The 15,656-nt window shown below is 49.8% G+C and overlaps 1 protein-coding gene across 3 annotated transcripts in view; it reads right to left on the minus strand.

Annotated features, from left to right (window-relative positions):
• Hspa12a (heat shock protein family A (Hsp70) member 12A) overlaps positions 1–15,656 on the minus strand; it is a 150,278-nt gene that overhangs the window by 31,161 nt on the left and 103,461 nt on the right. For all 3 annotated transcript variants that reach the window (XM_013348166.2, XM_026781715.1, XM_005352552.2), the window contains one exon: positions 1,493–1,578. In XM_013348166.2, the coding sequence (XP_013203620.1) occupies positions 1,493–1,578 (86 nt within the window). The remainder of the gene's footprint in view (positions 1–1,492; positions 1,579–15,656) is intronic.

Genomic DNA, 15,656 nt, shown 5'->3' on the forward strand with positions numbered 1-15,656 from the left:
GTCAGCATCGTTCTGCAAGGGCACAGCAAAGCACTAGCAGGTGAGGACCAGGGTCAGGGTCAGCATCGTTCTGCAAGGGCACAGCAAAGCACTAGTGGGTGAGGACCAGGCCTCCCCTTCTGGAAGAAACCTCTACCCTGCCCGTTTGGCATTCTCTGCAGGTAAAACCCAGCTCAAGCAGACCAGCCTCAGCTCCCACCTGAGTGACCCAAAGAGAGATGGAGATCCCCAAAAATCGGGGTGCAGGCCAACTGTCTGAGGGTGCCACCCACAGACCCTTCCTTCTCAGCGGTGCACTGTGGTAACTATGGAAATGCTGCCATGGGCAGAAGCCCAAGTGAGTGGCTCCTTGTGTGGACACCATCACCCCACTATTGCCATCCTCAGCTCCCTCTGCAGAAGTCCTGCCGCCACTCAGAGCACCCACCAGTGCCTGCTCTATCTCTGCAGTGCTTTCTTATTTGCACAGGGGCCTCCATGGTGACTCTGTCCAATCCTACAAACCCATCATATGACATCATATGACCTCACATGACCTCAGGGCCCTAGGCTCATGCCCACAGATGTCCCTCATCTGGGCGGCCACTTGAACAGGCCACCTCAGGTACCCCAGCTTTTTTTTCCCCTAAAGGAATATAGGCTTACTTTCCCTTTTCTTCTATTTTAATCCCCGAAGAACACCAAATGATAAACCCGGGCCAACTTTGGACCAGGTTACTCTAACTAAATTGGGGATGAAGACACTACCACCGGCCTCCCTCCTCACTGCCTCCAAGTGCTCCTCCAAGGAGCAAAGGGTACAAAGTCTGGATCTCATGGGACCAGGCCCACAGGTCACTACTTCCTCCGCTGTACTCAGGATGTGGCCAGAACTATGGGAGTCTCCCAGATAGAATACTGAGACTCCTGAGTGTGAGCCGCTTACAGTGAGAGAGCTCTGGGGCAAACAAAGCAAGTCAGCAGCCCCTGGTGAATGGTGCTCCCATGTGCTCCTCACTGGCCTTCGTGTTTCCGAACAGCGAGTGCTAAGCTGCCCTTCTGTGGGCTGCCCCTACCACCCATCTTCCCTTCTACTTGAGGACTGCAGAGGGCAAAAACCCATCCCCCAGACCAGAGACTGCTCAGATCTCTCCGAGGAAAATCGGGAAAGAAGCAATTCCCTAGCCACGGAAAGAACCTCCGTGGACAAAGCCATGGTACTTCCTTACAAGAAGCTGCCTTGCCACCTCTAGGCTCCGGTCTCTCGAGAGCTGACCCCTTTGTCTGCTCATATTATCCCCAGGCTAGTGCCTCTGGAAATGTCAGCCACAGCGCTGAAAGCCTTTCCAGGCCCAGGGTACGGAACGGGTTTGATCGACAGAGTGCACATGCTACCACCACATCCATGTGCACCCAACAACAGGACATGAAGGATGGCCTAGCAGCCTGCAGCGGGAGAGACGAAGCAAAGGCAGTGAGCACAGGCGCAAGTGCATGCACACTTATTCCTTACCAAGATATGGGAAGGGGACAGAGGTGTGATTCCTGTGTCCCCGAGACTCCGGGCCGGAGAGGGATATGCAGATGTGGGAGCCGTTTCTGAAAGGAAAGACAAAAAATAGATTCTTAAAAGGGACATGGGCCAGCCCAGGGAGCAGAAAAGGGGGCCTACGTGACTTTGCTCTCCACACAGGGGTTCTTGGAAGTCGGCACACAAACACACACAAACACACACACACACACACACACACACACACACACACGCCGTTAAATAAAAGATATTGCTCCGTTCCCAGAAGAGCTCAGCTCCAGGGCAGGAGCTCTGTAATGGAGACCCCACAGTGGACAGGGGCAACCTGGATCCTCTGCAGTAGAATGTGGTCCTGTAATGGAGACCCCACAGTGGACAGGGCAACCTGGATCCTCTGCAGTAGAACGTGGTCCTCTGAGCAAAGCAGCCGTCATCTTCATTACACAACTGTAGCTGTTTGCCCACCTCAAAGGGCCTGCCCGCTACTAATATTCCCCCAGAGAACAAGGGATTGGGGCTCTCACCTGAGAGCCCAGCCTTCCCTCCCAGCGTGTGTATGCCACTCTGCCCTTATCGCAGTGACCGTGGGGTCTTGGGAATGCTGGGGAACACAGGCTGGGGATTTGGGGGATCTTCCAGTGTGGCTACGGAGAAGCCATCATCTCCATGCTGGGTGAAAATTTTTCTAGTGTGGCTGCTTTGTGGTCACCCACGTTCTTGTAAGTGATCTCTCACCCATGTGCAGTAAACCCAATAAACTCATTTCCCCACTTTGGTCTTTGGTGGAATCATGTGTCATCACTGGGACTTTATTTTTATTTATTTATTTATTTATTTATTTATTTATTTATTATTTATTTATATATTGGCTTGGTTTTTCGAGACAGGGTTTCTCTGTGTAGCCTTGGCTGTCCTGTCTCTCACTTGTAGACTTTTATAAGGGGAGATGGATGTTGTTTATGTCTCCCCAGGGAAGGAATTATTGCAACAGTGTCAAAGAAGACGTGCCAATTTTCATGTATTCTGGAAGAGCATCTATAGTCCTCAGGCTCTGAAAGGTGCATGAGACACCCCCATCCCAGGGTCAACAACTGGCCACAGAATATGGGACATGAGTTCAACTCTGAGAGGCAGCATTTGATGGTTGATGTACCACCTGCCACTTCTTCTACTACAAGAATCCAGAGATCAGAGAATTTGTGTCTTCAGGGGTACTGAAAGTGTCCAACATTTGTGGGGTGGTGTGTAGCAGCCAAAAGGTTAGCTTCTCTGGCCTGGGACACCAGGGACACTAAGTCAAACCAAAAAAGGACAATGACAAAGTAGCATAAATACCATGTTGTCTTGGCTCTGTCACAACGCTTCAAGTATAGACATTTGCTCTGGAGCAGTCTCAGAGGCCCCCAACAACAAGATACACTGTCCCTGGTCAGTGCTTAAAGACTCTACAGTGTCCTCATGCCCACTGCTCAGGGCTGGCAGGGCCCCAAAGCAACGGAGCAAAGCCCAGAAGCTGCCAACCAATCAGAAAAACAATAACCAGATGCCGCACGCCCACCAGTAGCAGGGGCCAGGCGCTACTCTGAATACATTGCTAGTTTAGTGCACAGCTTAATTCCGTGTAGGCGGTGGGTGGGTCGGCTTTATCTGGGAAAGGCTCTCCCCTCCAGGGGAGCATGAGGAATAGCTCCATCTGCTAAATCACTTTGTGTTAATCCCAGGCTCTTGCAGGATATTTTTTTTCTCTCTCTATTTGGTGGGAATTCAAACAACGTCATCTCAGTGGCTCGCGAACAGACTGCAGAGTGGAACGGATCATGAAAAAGCAAATGGGAAGCTTCGAATCTGCAAGTCACCTCCTGTCTGTGAGCTCATGGCTCTTCTCTTCACCGGGAGGCTCAGTGAGTGTGGGAGAGGATGGCCAGCTTCAGTAGCCAGCAGACCAAAACTATCATGAAAGTGGGGTGTGGCAGCACACACCTTTGAGCCAAGCACCTGCAAAGCACAGGCAGGTGAGTTTCTGTGAGTTTAAAACCAACTGGTCTGCCAAAAATATTATATATATATGTGTGTGTATATATATTACAATGAGATGCTACTTCACCCACAAGGAGGAACATAATTTTTAAAAGGAAAGAAAAACAAGTACAGAATTGGAACTCTCGTGTGTTGCTGGTGAGGGTGTAAATGGCGCAGCTGCTGTGGAAAACAGTTTGGCGGCTCCTCGAAATGTCAGCTATGATCCAGCAATGTAACTACTTGGAAACAGACTCACAGAGAGACGAGCACGTGAATGTCCATTGCAGCGGTACTCACAATACCGAGCGGTAGGCGAATGTCCATTGCAGCGGCACTCACAATGACCAAGCACTAGGAGCAAACTCATGTGCCCAACAACGAAGGAGTGGGGAGCAGCAGACTGTGGCTCAGTCAACGCGGTGGAGTAGCCTTGGCAACATCACAACCACGTGCAAAGGGAAGGCCATTCCTATACACACTATAACACCAGTGGACCGGGAAACTACTGAATAAGCTGGACATGAAAGGGAGAACAGTGTGTGATTTTTACTTGTATGAACTGTCCAGAATAGGCGAATCCAAAGGCACAGGAAGTAGATGAAAGGTCGCCAGGAGTTATTGCTCACTGAGTCCGAGTTCTTGACGGGGCAAGGAAAGTTTTGCAATTACTGACACCATGGCATCGTGTCGTAAGTATAAATCATGCTGCTCAACTGGCTGCACATTTTAAAACTGTTTCAGTGGAAAATTCTGTGTTATGCATACTCTAACATAACAACAATATTTATGAAAAACTCATCTTGGCTGGTGATGTACCTCAGCTTGGAGATGCCGGCCTAGCATGCACAGTATCCTGGGTTTGATCCCCAGGACCACAGAGTGGCTGGAACCTGTCATCCCAGCGCTGTGAAGGTAGAGAGGCCAGAGAATCAGATGTTCAAGGTCCTCCCCAGGCTACCTGGGGCAGCCTAGACTACTTAAGGCCTTGTTTAAAAGCAAAACCTCAACTCGTCTTAGTCATCAGAGGACACAATATTTCCTGTACCTATTAGTTCCCAAATCCCAGGGTGCTTGAAAAGAGAGGGACGTACACTTGGCTGGAGTGATATTTTGTTTGTGATCTAACAAATAAAGCTGGCCTGAAGATCAGAGTGCAGAGCTAAGATCCTAGTTAGCCATAAAAACCAGGCAGTGGCGGGGCACACCTTTAATCTCAACACTCAAGAGACAGAGGCAGAGGAATCTCTGTGAGTTCAAGGCCACCCTGGGCTCCGTGAGATTGAACCTGACTATGAGAGAAACAGAGCTCACACAAAGATGATCCCAGCACTTGGAAGTCACACGTCTTTAATTTCAGCACTAGGAAGGTGGAGACAGGAGTGATGTGGCTGGGTGGAGAGAGGAATATAAGGCAGGAGGAGACAGGAGCTCAGGGCAGTCTGAGGTTTCATAGAGACAGCATTCAGTCTGAGGATTCGTAGAGACAGGACCGCCCCTTTCAGTCTGAGCATTGGCAGAGGTGAGAACTCTCGAGTGGCTGACTGTTCTGTTCTCTGACCTTTCAGCTTTCACCTCCTAATATCCGACTCTGGGTTTTTATTATTAAGGACAATTAGAATTCATGCTACACTTAGCTTCTCAGCTAGTCCACAGAACACCCCAGCTTTGTGCACCCCAAGCTCAAGGCACCCTGTTCTATAAAAGCTAGGGGATTCCTCTGTCTCCGCCTAAGGGCCCAGGCAGGCGATCGACCCAGCGGCTCCATTTTATATGCGACCCCTGGGGTACCCTCAGGAGAGTCGTCGTCCACCCAGGAGCTACCCTTTCTCCACCTGCTCCCTCGAAGGCCTGAGGCCATGTGTCCACATTTGCACAGAAGGTCTTGGAAGACACCAAACATCTAATTGCCCAGAAAATCTGGTGCTGGCAATTAGCAAACAAGCTAGCGCGCACAGACGATGCATCCACCCTGCTGTTGCCTGGTTCTAATTATCCCATCACTCAACCCTTCTCGAGCATGGCTTTGTCCTGCCGACATGCAGAACGGCACACGTCCAGCCATGCGTTGAACATGCACATACCTTGGGACCTCAGGGGACACAAGGATATACAGAGGGCAAAAAGAAATCAAGGAGGCGGTTCCCCTCCTCCCCTCCCCTACTGCATATGGCACAGTATTAAAAAAAATCATTTGACTTGCTGATCACTTTCCAGGCCTACAGGCAGTCGAACTCCATGGACCTCTTCCATCAGAAATTAAAAGTCAGCTGCACTGCGCAGATTTCAAAGCGATCTTCAGAGATGGGGTGGGGTGGTAACATTTTCACAGAGATTCACGAAACACTCTTCAAAACTCTAGGGGGGAAATGGGATGGAGTGGTCTATGGTATTCCCAGGGGGCTAACAGTGAAAAGCTTAATTCCTGTGCATGGATAGTCTCAACCAGAACTGACCTCTTTCATGCTGTATACTAATACGGATATCTAAACACACACACACACACACACACACACACACACACACACACACACACACACACACACACGGACGATGGAGCACTAACCATTTCCTGATACACAGGAGATAACAGACACCAGAGCTGGTCTATGAGTCTACGGGCATAGGGAACAAGAGTGTTTCTCTGGCTATCACTAAGACAAAGGCCATCTACAAAGGGAAATACCATGTGTCATTAGTTCATGGCGCTGTACAGTGATGTCTCCACAGAACGCAGGCTCAGAGACAAACAAGCGTGACACCAAAAGCCTGGCCAGCGGGACGTTTCTTACTGGTGGGTTTGAGAGAAAGGAAAGAAGCTGAAGACAAGGAAGCAGGCTAGGCTGTAGAAAAGGGAAGGAAGACAGATGAATGTAGGGAAAGGGAAATGCTTCACTAGGAAGGTGGCCAAGGACAGATCTAAAATCCTAGAAATCTGGAGAGATCTACACCCCAGTGTTCCCGCTGGATCACACAGACTGTCCAAGGCCTGTCCGCAGCACCGTGCGTGGGTTAGCTTCCTGTGGCTGTGACAGAATGCCTGAGGTCATCAACTGAAAAGAAGGAAGATTTGTTTTGACTGACATCTCAAAGCACTGGCTCTGGGGCCTTGGCCCTGTTGCTCTGGGCCAGTAGTGGGAGCACGTGGTGGAGGAAGTCTGCTCACCTCTTTTGGGCCAGGAAGTACAGACAGACAGACAGACACTGGGGGATCACAGTATCTCCTTCAAAGACACACCCCCAGTGACCTTACTTCCAGCCAGGAGGCTGCACCTCCTCTCCCAGTGGCCTTGGTAGGAACAGAAAAGGGACCCTAAAGTTTTAAGTCACAGAAGTTAGAAAGATAGAGACCATTTCAAAGATGCAAAGCAGCAATCACAAAGCCCTGGCGGGGCTAAGGGGAAGAGGTCCTGGTGCTTTCTGGTGGAAGGAAATTTAATCGCCAAGGTTCCTTCGTCAGTAGTTTAGATGATCTTCTCTGGTACTAAGGCTTGAGAGCCTCGCAGATGCCAGAAGTGCTCTACCACTGATCTACGACCTTAGTTCATGGTTAGATCAGTTAATACCACCCCGGTGTCTTGTGCAATTAGGATATAGATGATCTTTTTTAATAGTTTAGTGACTATAAATGCAAGTTGACAAGGGGGTTTTGTTCATTTACTTTTAATCCTGGAAGCCTCAAATACCTTCTTCGACCACACCGCTTTTAAAAATAACTTTTGCCACAGAAGGCTGTAGGAAATGAGAGTATTTCTGCAGTGAAGTAAAGACAAACCGATAAGGGTACTAAATCAATAAGTCTCCTGCTACAGAACTCCGTGGAACCCCAGCCTGGCAGTGGGGAGCAGCTAGTTAGCTTAACCCTCGTGGCTTCCTTAATGGCCTAAGAATTAAAATGTGAGCTTCATCTGGCTCTGGCTACAGAATGCTAGGCACGTAAAAATACTACACAGTTCTATTTGCTCTGAGCTCTAATGGCTTTAATCAGAGAAAACGTTCCTTAAAAAAAACTGTCTTGCAAAATGAGTCGTAATTCATAAACTCGCTTGTTGCCCTTGTCTCCGTGGGGGACATTAGTCAGCATCTGGCAGGGAGCAGACTCCCCGGCTGTCTGAGATACATGAAAATCGATCTTCCATCCTAAATACAACACTTTTAAAGACGAAGCCGGAGTCACTGGGCGGACCTCACACTGCAGCGCTCCAGACTCACGTAAAACGTGACAGGTGGACTCAACACAGGCTCGCCTTTCCTTGCCGACTTTCGGATTTATTTATCTATTAAATAAACAGTCCTTTCTAAAGGCATTTTATTAAGGTCTTACGACTTTAAAACATGCAATACATACATTTTCCATTTCTTCTTTCCCCGGACGACAGGCATTTACCTAAATCACAGCCTCTGTGGGGAAGCCTGCTCTTTCTCTCCGGGTACACCCTCCTTGCAGCGTCTCCTTGGAAAGCTGATCTGCTCAAGGTCATGTGAAGGTTACTGGAAAATGTCCTCTTTTATTGCCCTGGAGCAGGCTTCACGGCTAGCTGAACTAACACATTATACCAAGTCTAAGTTCCATCTCGGTAAATAATTGATGGTATTTTTTTTTTATTAAGGCAGTTGATGTCCAGAGTAAATGGAAATTTTATTAGCATGAGCGGGGAGACCCTCTCACCACAGAGAATGCTTGAGCATAAAATAGCTGCTCTCCACATGCTAAGTCCTATTTATGGAAATGGATGCTCCGTGGTTGAAACCAAAGCATCCGGTATGAGCCGAATGGGGGCTGCCATGGGGGGCTGCACCTTCTAGTATTCCTTCCTGCTTCCCGAACAGTCCAAGAGACAAGACGAGTCCGGAACCGGCAGGTTTTCCCAGAGGAGATGCTCAGCTGGGTAGAACAGTTTCACCTTACACAGGTAGCCAGGCCTTTACATCACACATGTCCAGGCAGCTGCTGGAGAAGGTGAGGAAATGCAACCAACGACTTACATAAACTAGTCTCAGCAGCCACGCAGCCCCGCACCAGCACCCGGCATGTCTCAAGGCAGTTCTGGCCACCAGCACCCCTCCCCCACCCCACAGTCTCTGTCCCATGGGTAGGGGTCAGGCCTTCCTGTCTGCTGATGCCCCCAGCTCCTGTCAAGTCACGGGGCTGTGAATGTCAGATAGTTGGATGCACTGGTGAATGGATGGATAGATAGACTGGAGTGGACAGACGGGTGTGTGTGTGTGTGTGTGTGTGTGTGTGTGTGTGTGTTAATTGTCAGCTTGACAGAATCTAGAATCAGCTGCCCTCTGGGCATACCTGAAGGCAGTGATCTTGGTTGCCCAAATTGAGGTGGAAGGACCCACTTCTCTGCGGGGAGCACCATTTCCCGGCTGAGATCCTGGAATGTGCGATGGGACGTGATGGGTGTGGAGGAGCTGAGCAAGCTACATTCTTCCCTAACCCTCTGCTTCCTGACTGTGGCTATAATACAATCAGGTGCCTCAAGCGTCTGCCTCCATGGTTTCCCCACCGTGATGTGTGACAGCCGTGAACTCTGCACAGAATAAAGGCTTCCTTCCTTGAGGAAGGAATATCTGCTTTTGTCTGAGGATTCCAGCACACCAACAGAAGAAACTACAGCAGATAGACAGGTGGGTGCTTCCATGTGTCCAAGAGTGGACCAGATTAGCCACAGATTCGGGAGACAACGAGGTCTTTCCCAACTGAGGCTTTACCTCTCAGCCAGAGTGTTAGGAATACACCCACCCAGTTATGCTACAATGTGGAATCCGCTGTTCAATCAGCCAGATAGGCCTCTCTCCTCAGATACCCCCTTCGCCAGAGGAACCCTCACGGTTCCCAGACAAGGAAGATCCTATACTCTCTCTCGTCCCATCCCCAAGCCCCATCATTCCCGTTTCCAACGCCTCTAACTTCTTAGTTCACATTCTGTGAAGTCACTACCACAGCCTTGCACCGTACCCTCTTAGCCTTGATCACAGGTCCTGCTCAGTGCTAGCCAAACTCATTCACCTTGCGGCCAGAGGTGCAAGGTCAAAGCTGAGCTTCTGCCACGTCCTCAGTCTTGTTAGGGACTTCAGAGTCCCCATGAAGGAAAGCTCAGCCTACTGATAACCCAGCACTGGAAAGCCCAGTGTATCATCTATAGCCTCCTTCCATCCATGTCTGGCTACGCCGCATCTTCCCTAGGATCCCAGAACATTTGATTACAAGGCACAGAGGATTGTGCCAGCTTCTGGGGCATGACAACAACCCTGCCTCGTCCTCAGGCACCATTTGGCACCAGGAGATAGGACTCTGTCCATCTGTGCTTGGCAATGAACCGGCAGGTGTCGTTCAGGTGTCAGCCTCTCTAAAACTGAGCTTCTCCATGAAACAACCAGAGGAAGAAGGGACAAGGGGCTGGGGATGTGGATCAGCGGGTTTCACACTGGTGTGCATGAGCGCCCCCTGGAGGGCTTGGAAGTGGAAACCTTGGTGTCCCTGGACTCCTCCAACAGGTTTGAGGCCCTAAAAATGCTGCCCCATAGGGGGTTTCCAGGGCCTGACTCTGCCCCAGACACCAATGGCTACCTACAGCTCTACAGAGACTCAAAACACATCAGTCACAGGGGTCGCAACCTGTGAGCTTTTACAGGATCGTAATCTTTGTGTTTAATTTGTGAGATGATGAAAAATGTAAACGCGGGCCTGATATTAATGACTTCTTATTCACAGCACAGTTGTGGAATCCTTACCAAAAAATTCCCACAAAGAGACAGCCTCAAATATTCACAGATGAAACAATACGGTGACTGAGAACCACGCCAAAATAACACGGGAGGGCGTACAGCTCGGCTGGTAGAGGCGCATCCTGTGCACCCGCGTGTGGGCTGCAGCGATCTAAGGTTATCTTTGCTGCCCTCCTTAGCTTTGTCCACCTGCTGTGGACACCTGCTGTGTCCACCTGAGAGGGGGGCAGCTTAATCTGATTGGCCTGTAGGGCATCTTCTTCATTAATGGTTGATGTGGGAGGCCCAGCCCGCTGTGGGTGGTGTGCCCCACACATAGGTGGTCCTCAGCCATCTACAAAGTGGGCTGAGCAAGCCACAGGGAGCAAGGAGCATTCCTCCACAGTCTCTGCCTCCGGGTTCTTGAGTTCCTGCTGTGTCTGGATGAAGGACCTACAACCTGTAGCCCAAGTCGGCCTTCCGCGTATTGCCTTTTGTTACTTGGACTGGAGCTGTGGTTTGAAACTGCTGGAAATAAACAAGCCTGGAAATCTATGGGCAAATTCTCACTGGGCACATGTTGCGTGCCAACCTGAGCACTTAATAAGTGAGACTCCAGAAAACCCGGCCTTGCAAAGTTGCTGACGGACACTGTCATGATTCCCATCCTAAGGAAGAGAAGAATGGAGCCTGGAAGGTCTGGGTGCTGCCCAGCTGGATGCAGTTCTCCAGCTTTAAGCATTTCTCCCGAAATCAGGCCCCACACAGACGAAGCCATGACACAAGTTTGTTGTCAACAGAACGTGTAGGGCTGGGCATTTCACAATGAGTATTTGTTTCCCTGAGTACCTGTCCTGGTTAGTCTTTACTGTCAAGCTGACACAGCCAGGAGTCACCTGGGAAGATGGAGTCTCAGCAGAGGATTGCCCAAATAAGACGGGCTGTTATGTCTACAAGGAACAGTCTTGACTATTGATGTGAGAGGGCCCAAGCTACAGTGGGCAGCACTACCCCCTGGGTCATATGAGAAATATGACATGGCATAACACACACATCACACAGCACACACACAAACACACAGCACACACACACACCCTAACACACACACACCACACACACACTAACACACACACCCTAACACATACCACACACAAACACACACACAACACACACACACACATAACACACATGCACACATCACACACCACACACATGGGAGGGGGAGGTGACGAGCAGTTAGCAGAGCTGCTCCCTAGCTTCTGCTTTGGTTCCGGACTTAACTTCTCTCATGAAGCCCATTACTTGGAAATGTAAGCTGCCGTGGGTCATGGTGTTTATCACAGCAACAGAGAACAAATTAGAACAAGTTCCAGAAGTTGGGAAGTATAAGGCCAAGAAGCCTCCTTGCTGTGTCACCCCATGGCAGGGAGCAGAAAGGTAGAAGGAGCAGGGTTCTGGGGACCAGACAGGACGGAGTCACCCTTTATCAGGAGGTCACCCTTGTGATCTAACCCACTCCTGAGGTACCTGCGTTAGCCCATCCACCCTTGTGATCACTAACCTACTCCTGAGGTGCCCGCGTTAACCCATCTATCCTTGTGATCACTAACCCACTCCTGAGGTGCCCGCGTTAACCCATCCACCCTCATGATAACCAACCCACTCCTGAGGTACCCACGTTAGCCCATCCACCCTTGTGATCACTAACCCACTCCTGAGGTACCCGTGTTAGCCCATCCACCCATGTGATCACTAACCCACTACTGAGGTACCCACGTTAACCCATCCACCCTTGTGATCTAACCCACTCCTGAGGTACCCGCGTTAACCCATCCACCCTTGTGATCACTAACCCACTCCTGAGGTGCCAGTGTTAACCCATCCACCCTTGTGATCACTAACCCACTCCTGAGGTGCCCGTGTTAACCCATCCACAAGGGCAGAGTCCTTATGACCGATCTATCACCTTGAGAAGAGCCCACCTTTCAACATTGTTGTATTGGACATTAATTTCACAACACATGAAAAATGGGGGACACATACAGTCCTAACAGTAATGAATGAAAATCTCCATCTTACACATGAGAGAAAAAAAAGTGCAGGGAAATTAGGGCATTCACAAGTCAGGCAACCGTGCAGGCCTGCCTCCCTTGGGCTACAGAACTGACAACAGCTCTCATTTTTCAAGCTATTACTTGGTCAAACCTCAAAGGTCCAAACAGGGGAGGGATAATTTGATATCACAGAAGACCAAGAACAGAACTAGGAAAGTTTGGGCCTGGCCACTTCCCAGATGCAGGCCTGGAGTGGGTGACTTTTCTTCTTGGGACCTCATTTTACTCACCTAGAAAATGAGGCTGGGTAACCATGGTGAGCTATTTCTTTGGTGCACTATGAGCATTAAGTAAAAAATACCTACCAAGTCTGGTACATGGCAAACAGTCAATATTTAGTTATTTATTGTGTATTTATTTATTTATTTATTTAGTGGCATCATCATCATCATCATCATCATCATCATCATAAAATTGGTCCAGCTGCTGCAGAGGAGATGATCCGGTGGTTACGCCCTGGAACGGGCAGAGACCTTCAAACATACAAGGTCAGTAAATATATCCCCTCTACATTTAGATTCTGTGGGTTAGTTCATCAAGGCTGAAAAATCCATACCAGACAGAAACTTGGCAGACGGAAGCTTCAGGAAAACGCCTAGTGATAGGAACTGTGAGGGCCAGCACTGCCAAGGATGAGAGAGACTGTCTGGCCCCAGCTTCCCGTTTCGGCTGAATACTCACCTAGGGGCACTTTTAGAATAATCAAGAACATGGAAGCCATGTGGCCATGACTGCAGCCTTGACTCCTGCACAGAAGCCTGGCTTCCCATCTAGAAACTTAACAGGTCAGGATAGAGCTCTTTTCTACCCGGATGCGGCAGCCTTGGGATGTGGTCACAGAGCAGGTAGCACCAGGAACAGGTCTACCTCAGCTTCTTCTTAGCCATTCTGAAGTCCAGAATGCTGATGTAGCTGAGGGACTGAAAAGTGGCCGCCCTCCTCCCTCTCCCTGTGTGGCAGAGGAACCAAAGCGCTGTGGAATGAATGCTGAGATTCCTGATAGCCCTTGGGAGTCACACTGGCCCCAACAACACCGGCGTTGATACAGGCTGTGTAGCTGGCTATGGCAGCTCATGCTTAGAATCTCAGCTCTTGGGAGACCGAGGTAGGAGGCTCATTACACAAAGCTAGCCTGGAGTACATAGTGAGTGCAGAGATAGCCTGATCTATAGAGCAAAACTACACAAATTCTGCAGGACTGTTTCCATGGTACAAAGTTGCTGCTTCCAGAAGGTAAAGGCAAAGAGAGAGAAATGCTCAGAGGTTCAGGGGAGCCTTGGGAAGAACAAGCCAGGACCACTGCCCAGCACAGTCTAGGAGAGAGGGAGGCGGCTGCTGTGTGGATAGCAGGGACACCTCCGGGACCCAACACCCCACTCCCACTCAGTACAGTGGGTAACACTTTCCCACACATGGGAGAGCCTTGGGAGCTTACAGGGAGAAAGGAGAAAAAGTTCTTTCAAAGACTTCTTAAGATTCTTTTAGCTTAAAACCCATAATTATTTCTTAGTGTTTTTAATTAAAAAAAAAAAACTTTAGTGGTTAATTTGCATGTCAACAAAACCAGGATTCGTCATCTGGGTCCAGGAACTGATTAATAGCAGGCTTTGCTAAGGTGTGCATGGCAGAATCTCAAGAGGAGCGTCCCTCTGAGGGGAGTTGATAAAGAACACTTAACTCAGAGAGGCAGGAGAGAAACCCTGGGAGATACTAAAGAATAAGCCACCCCCAACATCCCTCATCCCCAGGCTGGACCTATTTAAAGTCTTATAGAAAAAGGTAACGGGTTCTTGAAGGTGTTTTCTAGAGAGGGAGTTTAGTTCTGGGGCATCTCCAACAGAGCAAGGGATGGGTATCAAGGCCCTAGGGACCAGAGGTCAGCATGGAGCCCAGAGGTCAGCATGGAGCCCAGACGTCAGCCGTGGGCCCAGAGATCAGCCGTGAGCCCACTGGCCACCTAAGACTCTATGATGAGGTTAGCAGAAATGTTTTCATAAAGCCGGGCGATGGTGGCGCACGCCTTTAATCCCAGCACTCGGGAGGCAGAGACAGGCGGATCTCTGTGAGTTCGAGACCAGCCTGGTCTACAGAGCTAGTTCCAGGACAGGCTCCAAAGCCACAGAGAAACCCTGTCTCGAAAAACCAAAAAAAAAAAGAAAAAAAACCAAAAAAAAAAAAAAAAGAAATGTTTTCATAAACTGTCCCTAGCGTTGCACCTGCCAGAGAAGGCAAAGGCTTGACCACCAAATAAAGATAAGCTTTGAATTTCAAACTATTAAAGTCAAGATTGTGCAAACTAGGAATAGAGCAAACAAACCCCAAATTCCTTATCCCACCCATCCCATCCCATCCCAACCTCTACCCAGCGCAGATTGAATCCCTGCAGACCTGAGGTGGGAGAACAGGCCTGGGACAGAGCAAAGCCAGCAATGCTTGGGCCCAGGGAAGGAGACTTTGTACTGTCACCACCATCCCTGGACAACCAATGGCCCCATCTGGGCTTAGGAAGGAGATCTTGGGCACCCACAGTGGTCCCTTTGCCTCTTTATTCCTGTCCTTGTACCACGGGCCTATTCCTCCAAGGATGTAGCATTCTGGCTTCGCTCGGCCACGGTGTCCTGCAAGGACAGCCTCTCTGACCCGCAGTGTTATTATCCTCAACAGCCTGTCTGGAACTCAATTAATTGGCACCATCTCCTCTGCAGAGTGGAATGCTTCGTCCCCTCCCGGAATGACCAGGCACACCCCACTGAACCTGGAATGTGTGAGTCCCATGTTGTCCCTGTGATGAGGAAATGGGCTGGTCCTGGGGACACTCGCACAGGCCTTTGCTTCCCATTTAGTCTGGGAGGCTCCTGCAGGGTGTGAGCAGAACGCTGAGAACACTCTGAGCGAGTGAACAAGGAGGTTCCAGAAGCTACACATGAACTGGGGAAGTGAGCAACCGGCCACTGGCAATCACGCTAGCATTCCCTGCAACGGAAATCAGCAGAACCAACCAGGGCCTTAATATACATCTCCCCAGCCTGTGTTCTATCCCAGCCCTCTTCTGCCCGCCCCACCAGGCTGCCATCATCTGGACCAGAGAACACGCAGCCTTGTGAATGTCATCCAAGAGGAGCTGACTGTCCACCCTCTGAACTGAGTGAGTGACTTCAGATCGATACGATGAGAAGCGCCATAGACTTCTGAGCTCTTTAGGAGATGCTGAGTAAATGCTGCAGGGAGGGGGAGGGGGAGGGAGAGGACAGACTGATGCCGCTGGAGGCTGTGGGAAGACACCCCAGAAAGAGGATGCT

This window comes from Microtus ochrogaster, chromosome 8 (assembly GCF_000317375.1).
Source record: "Microtus ochrogaster isolate Prairie Vole_2 chromosome 8, MicOch1.0, whole genome shotgun sequence".
Classification (NCBI taxonomy): Eukaryota; Metazoa; Chordata; class Mammalia; order Rodentia; family Cricetidae; genus Microtus; species Microtus ochrogaster.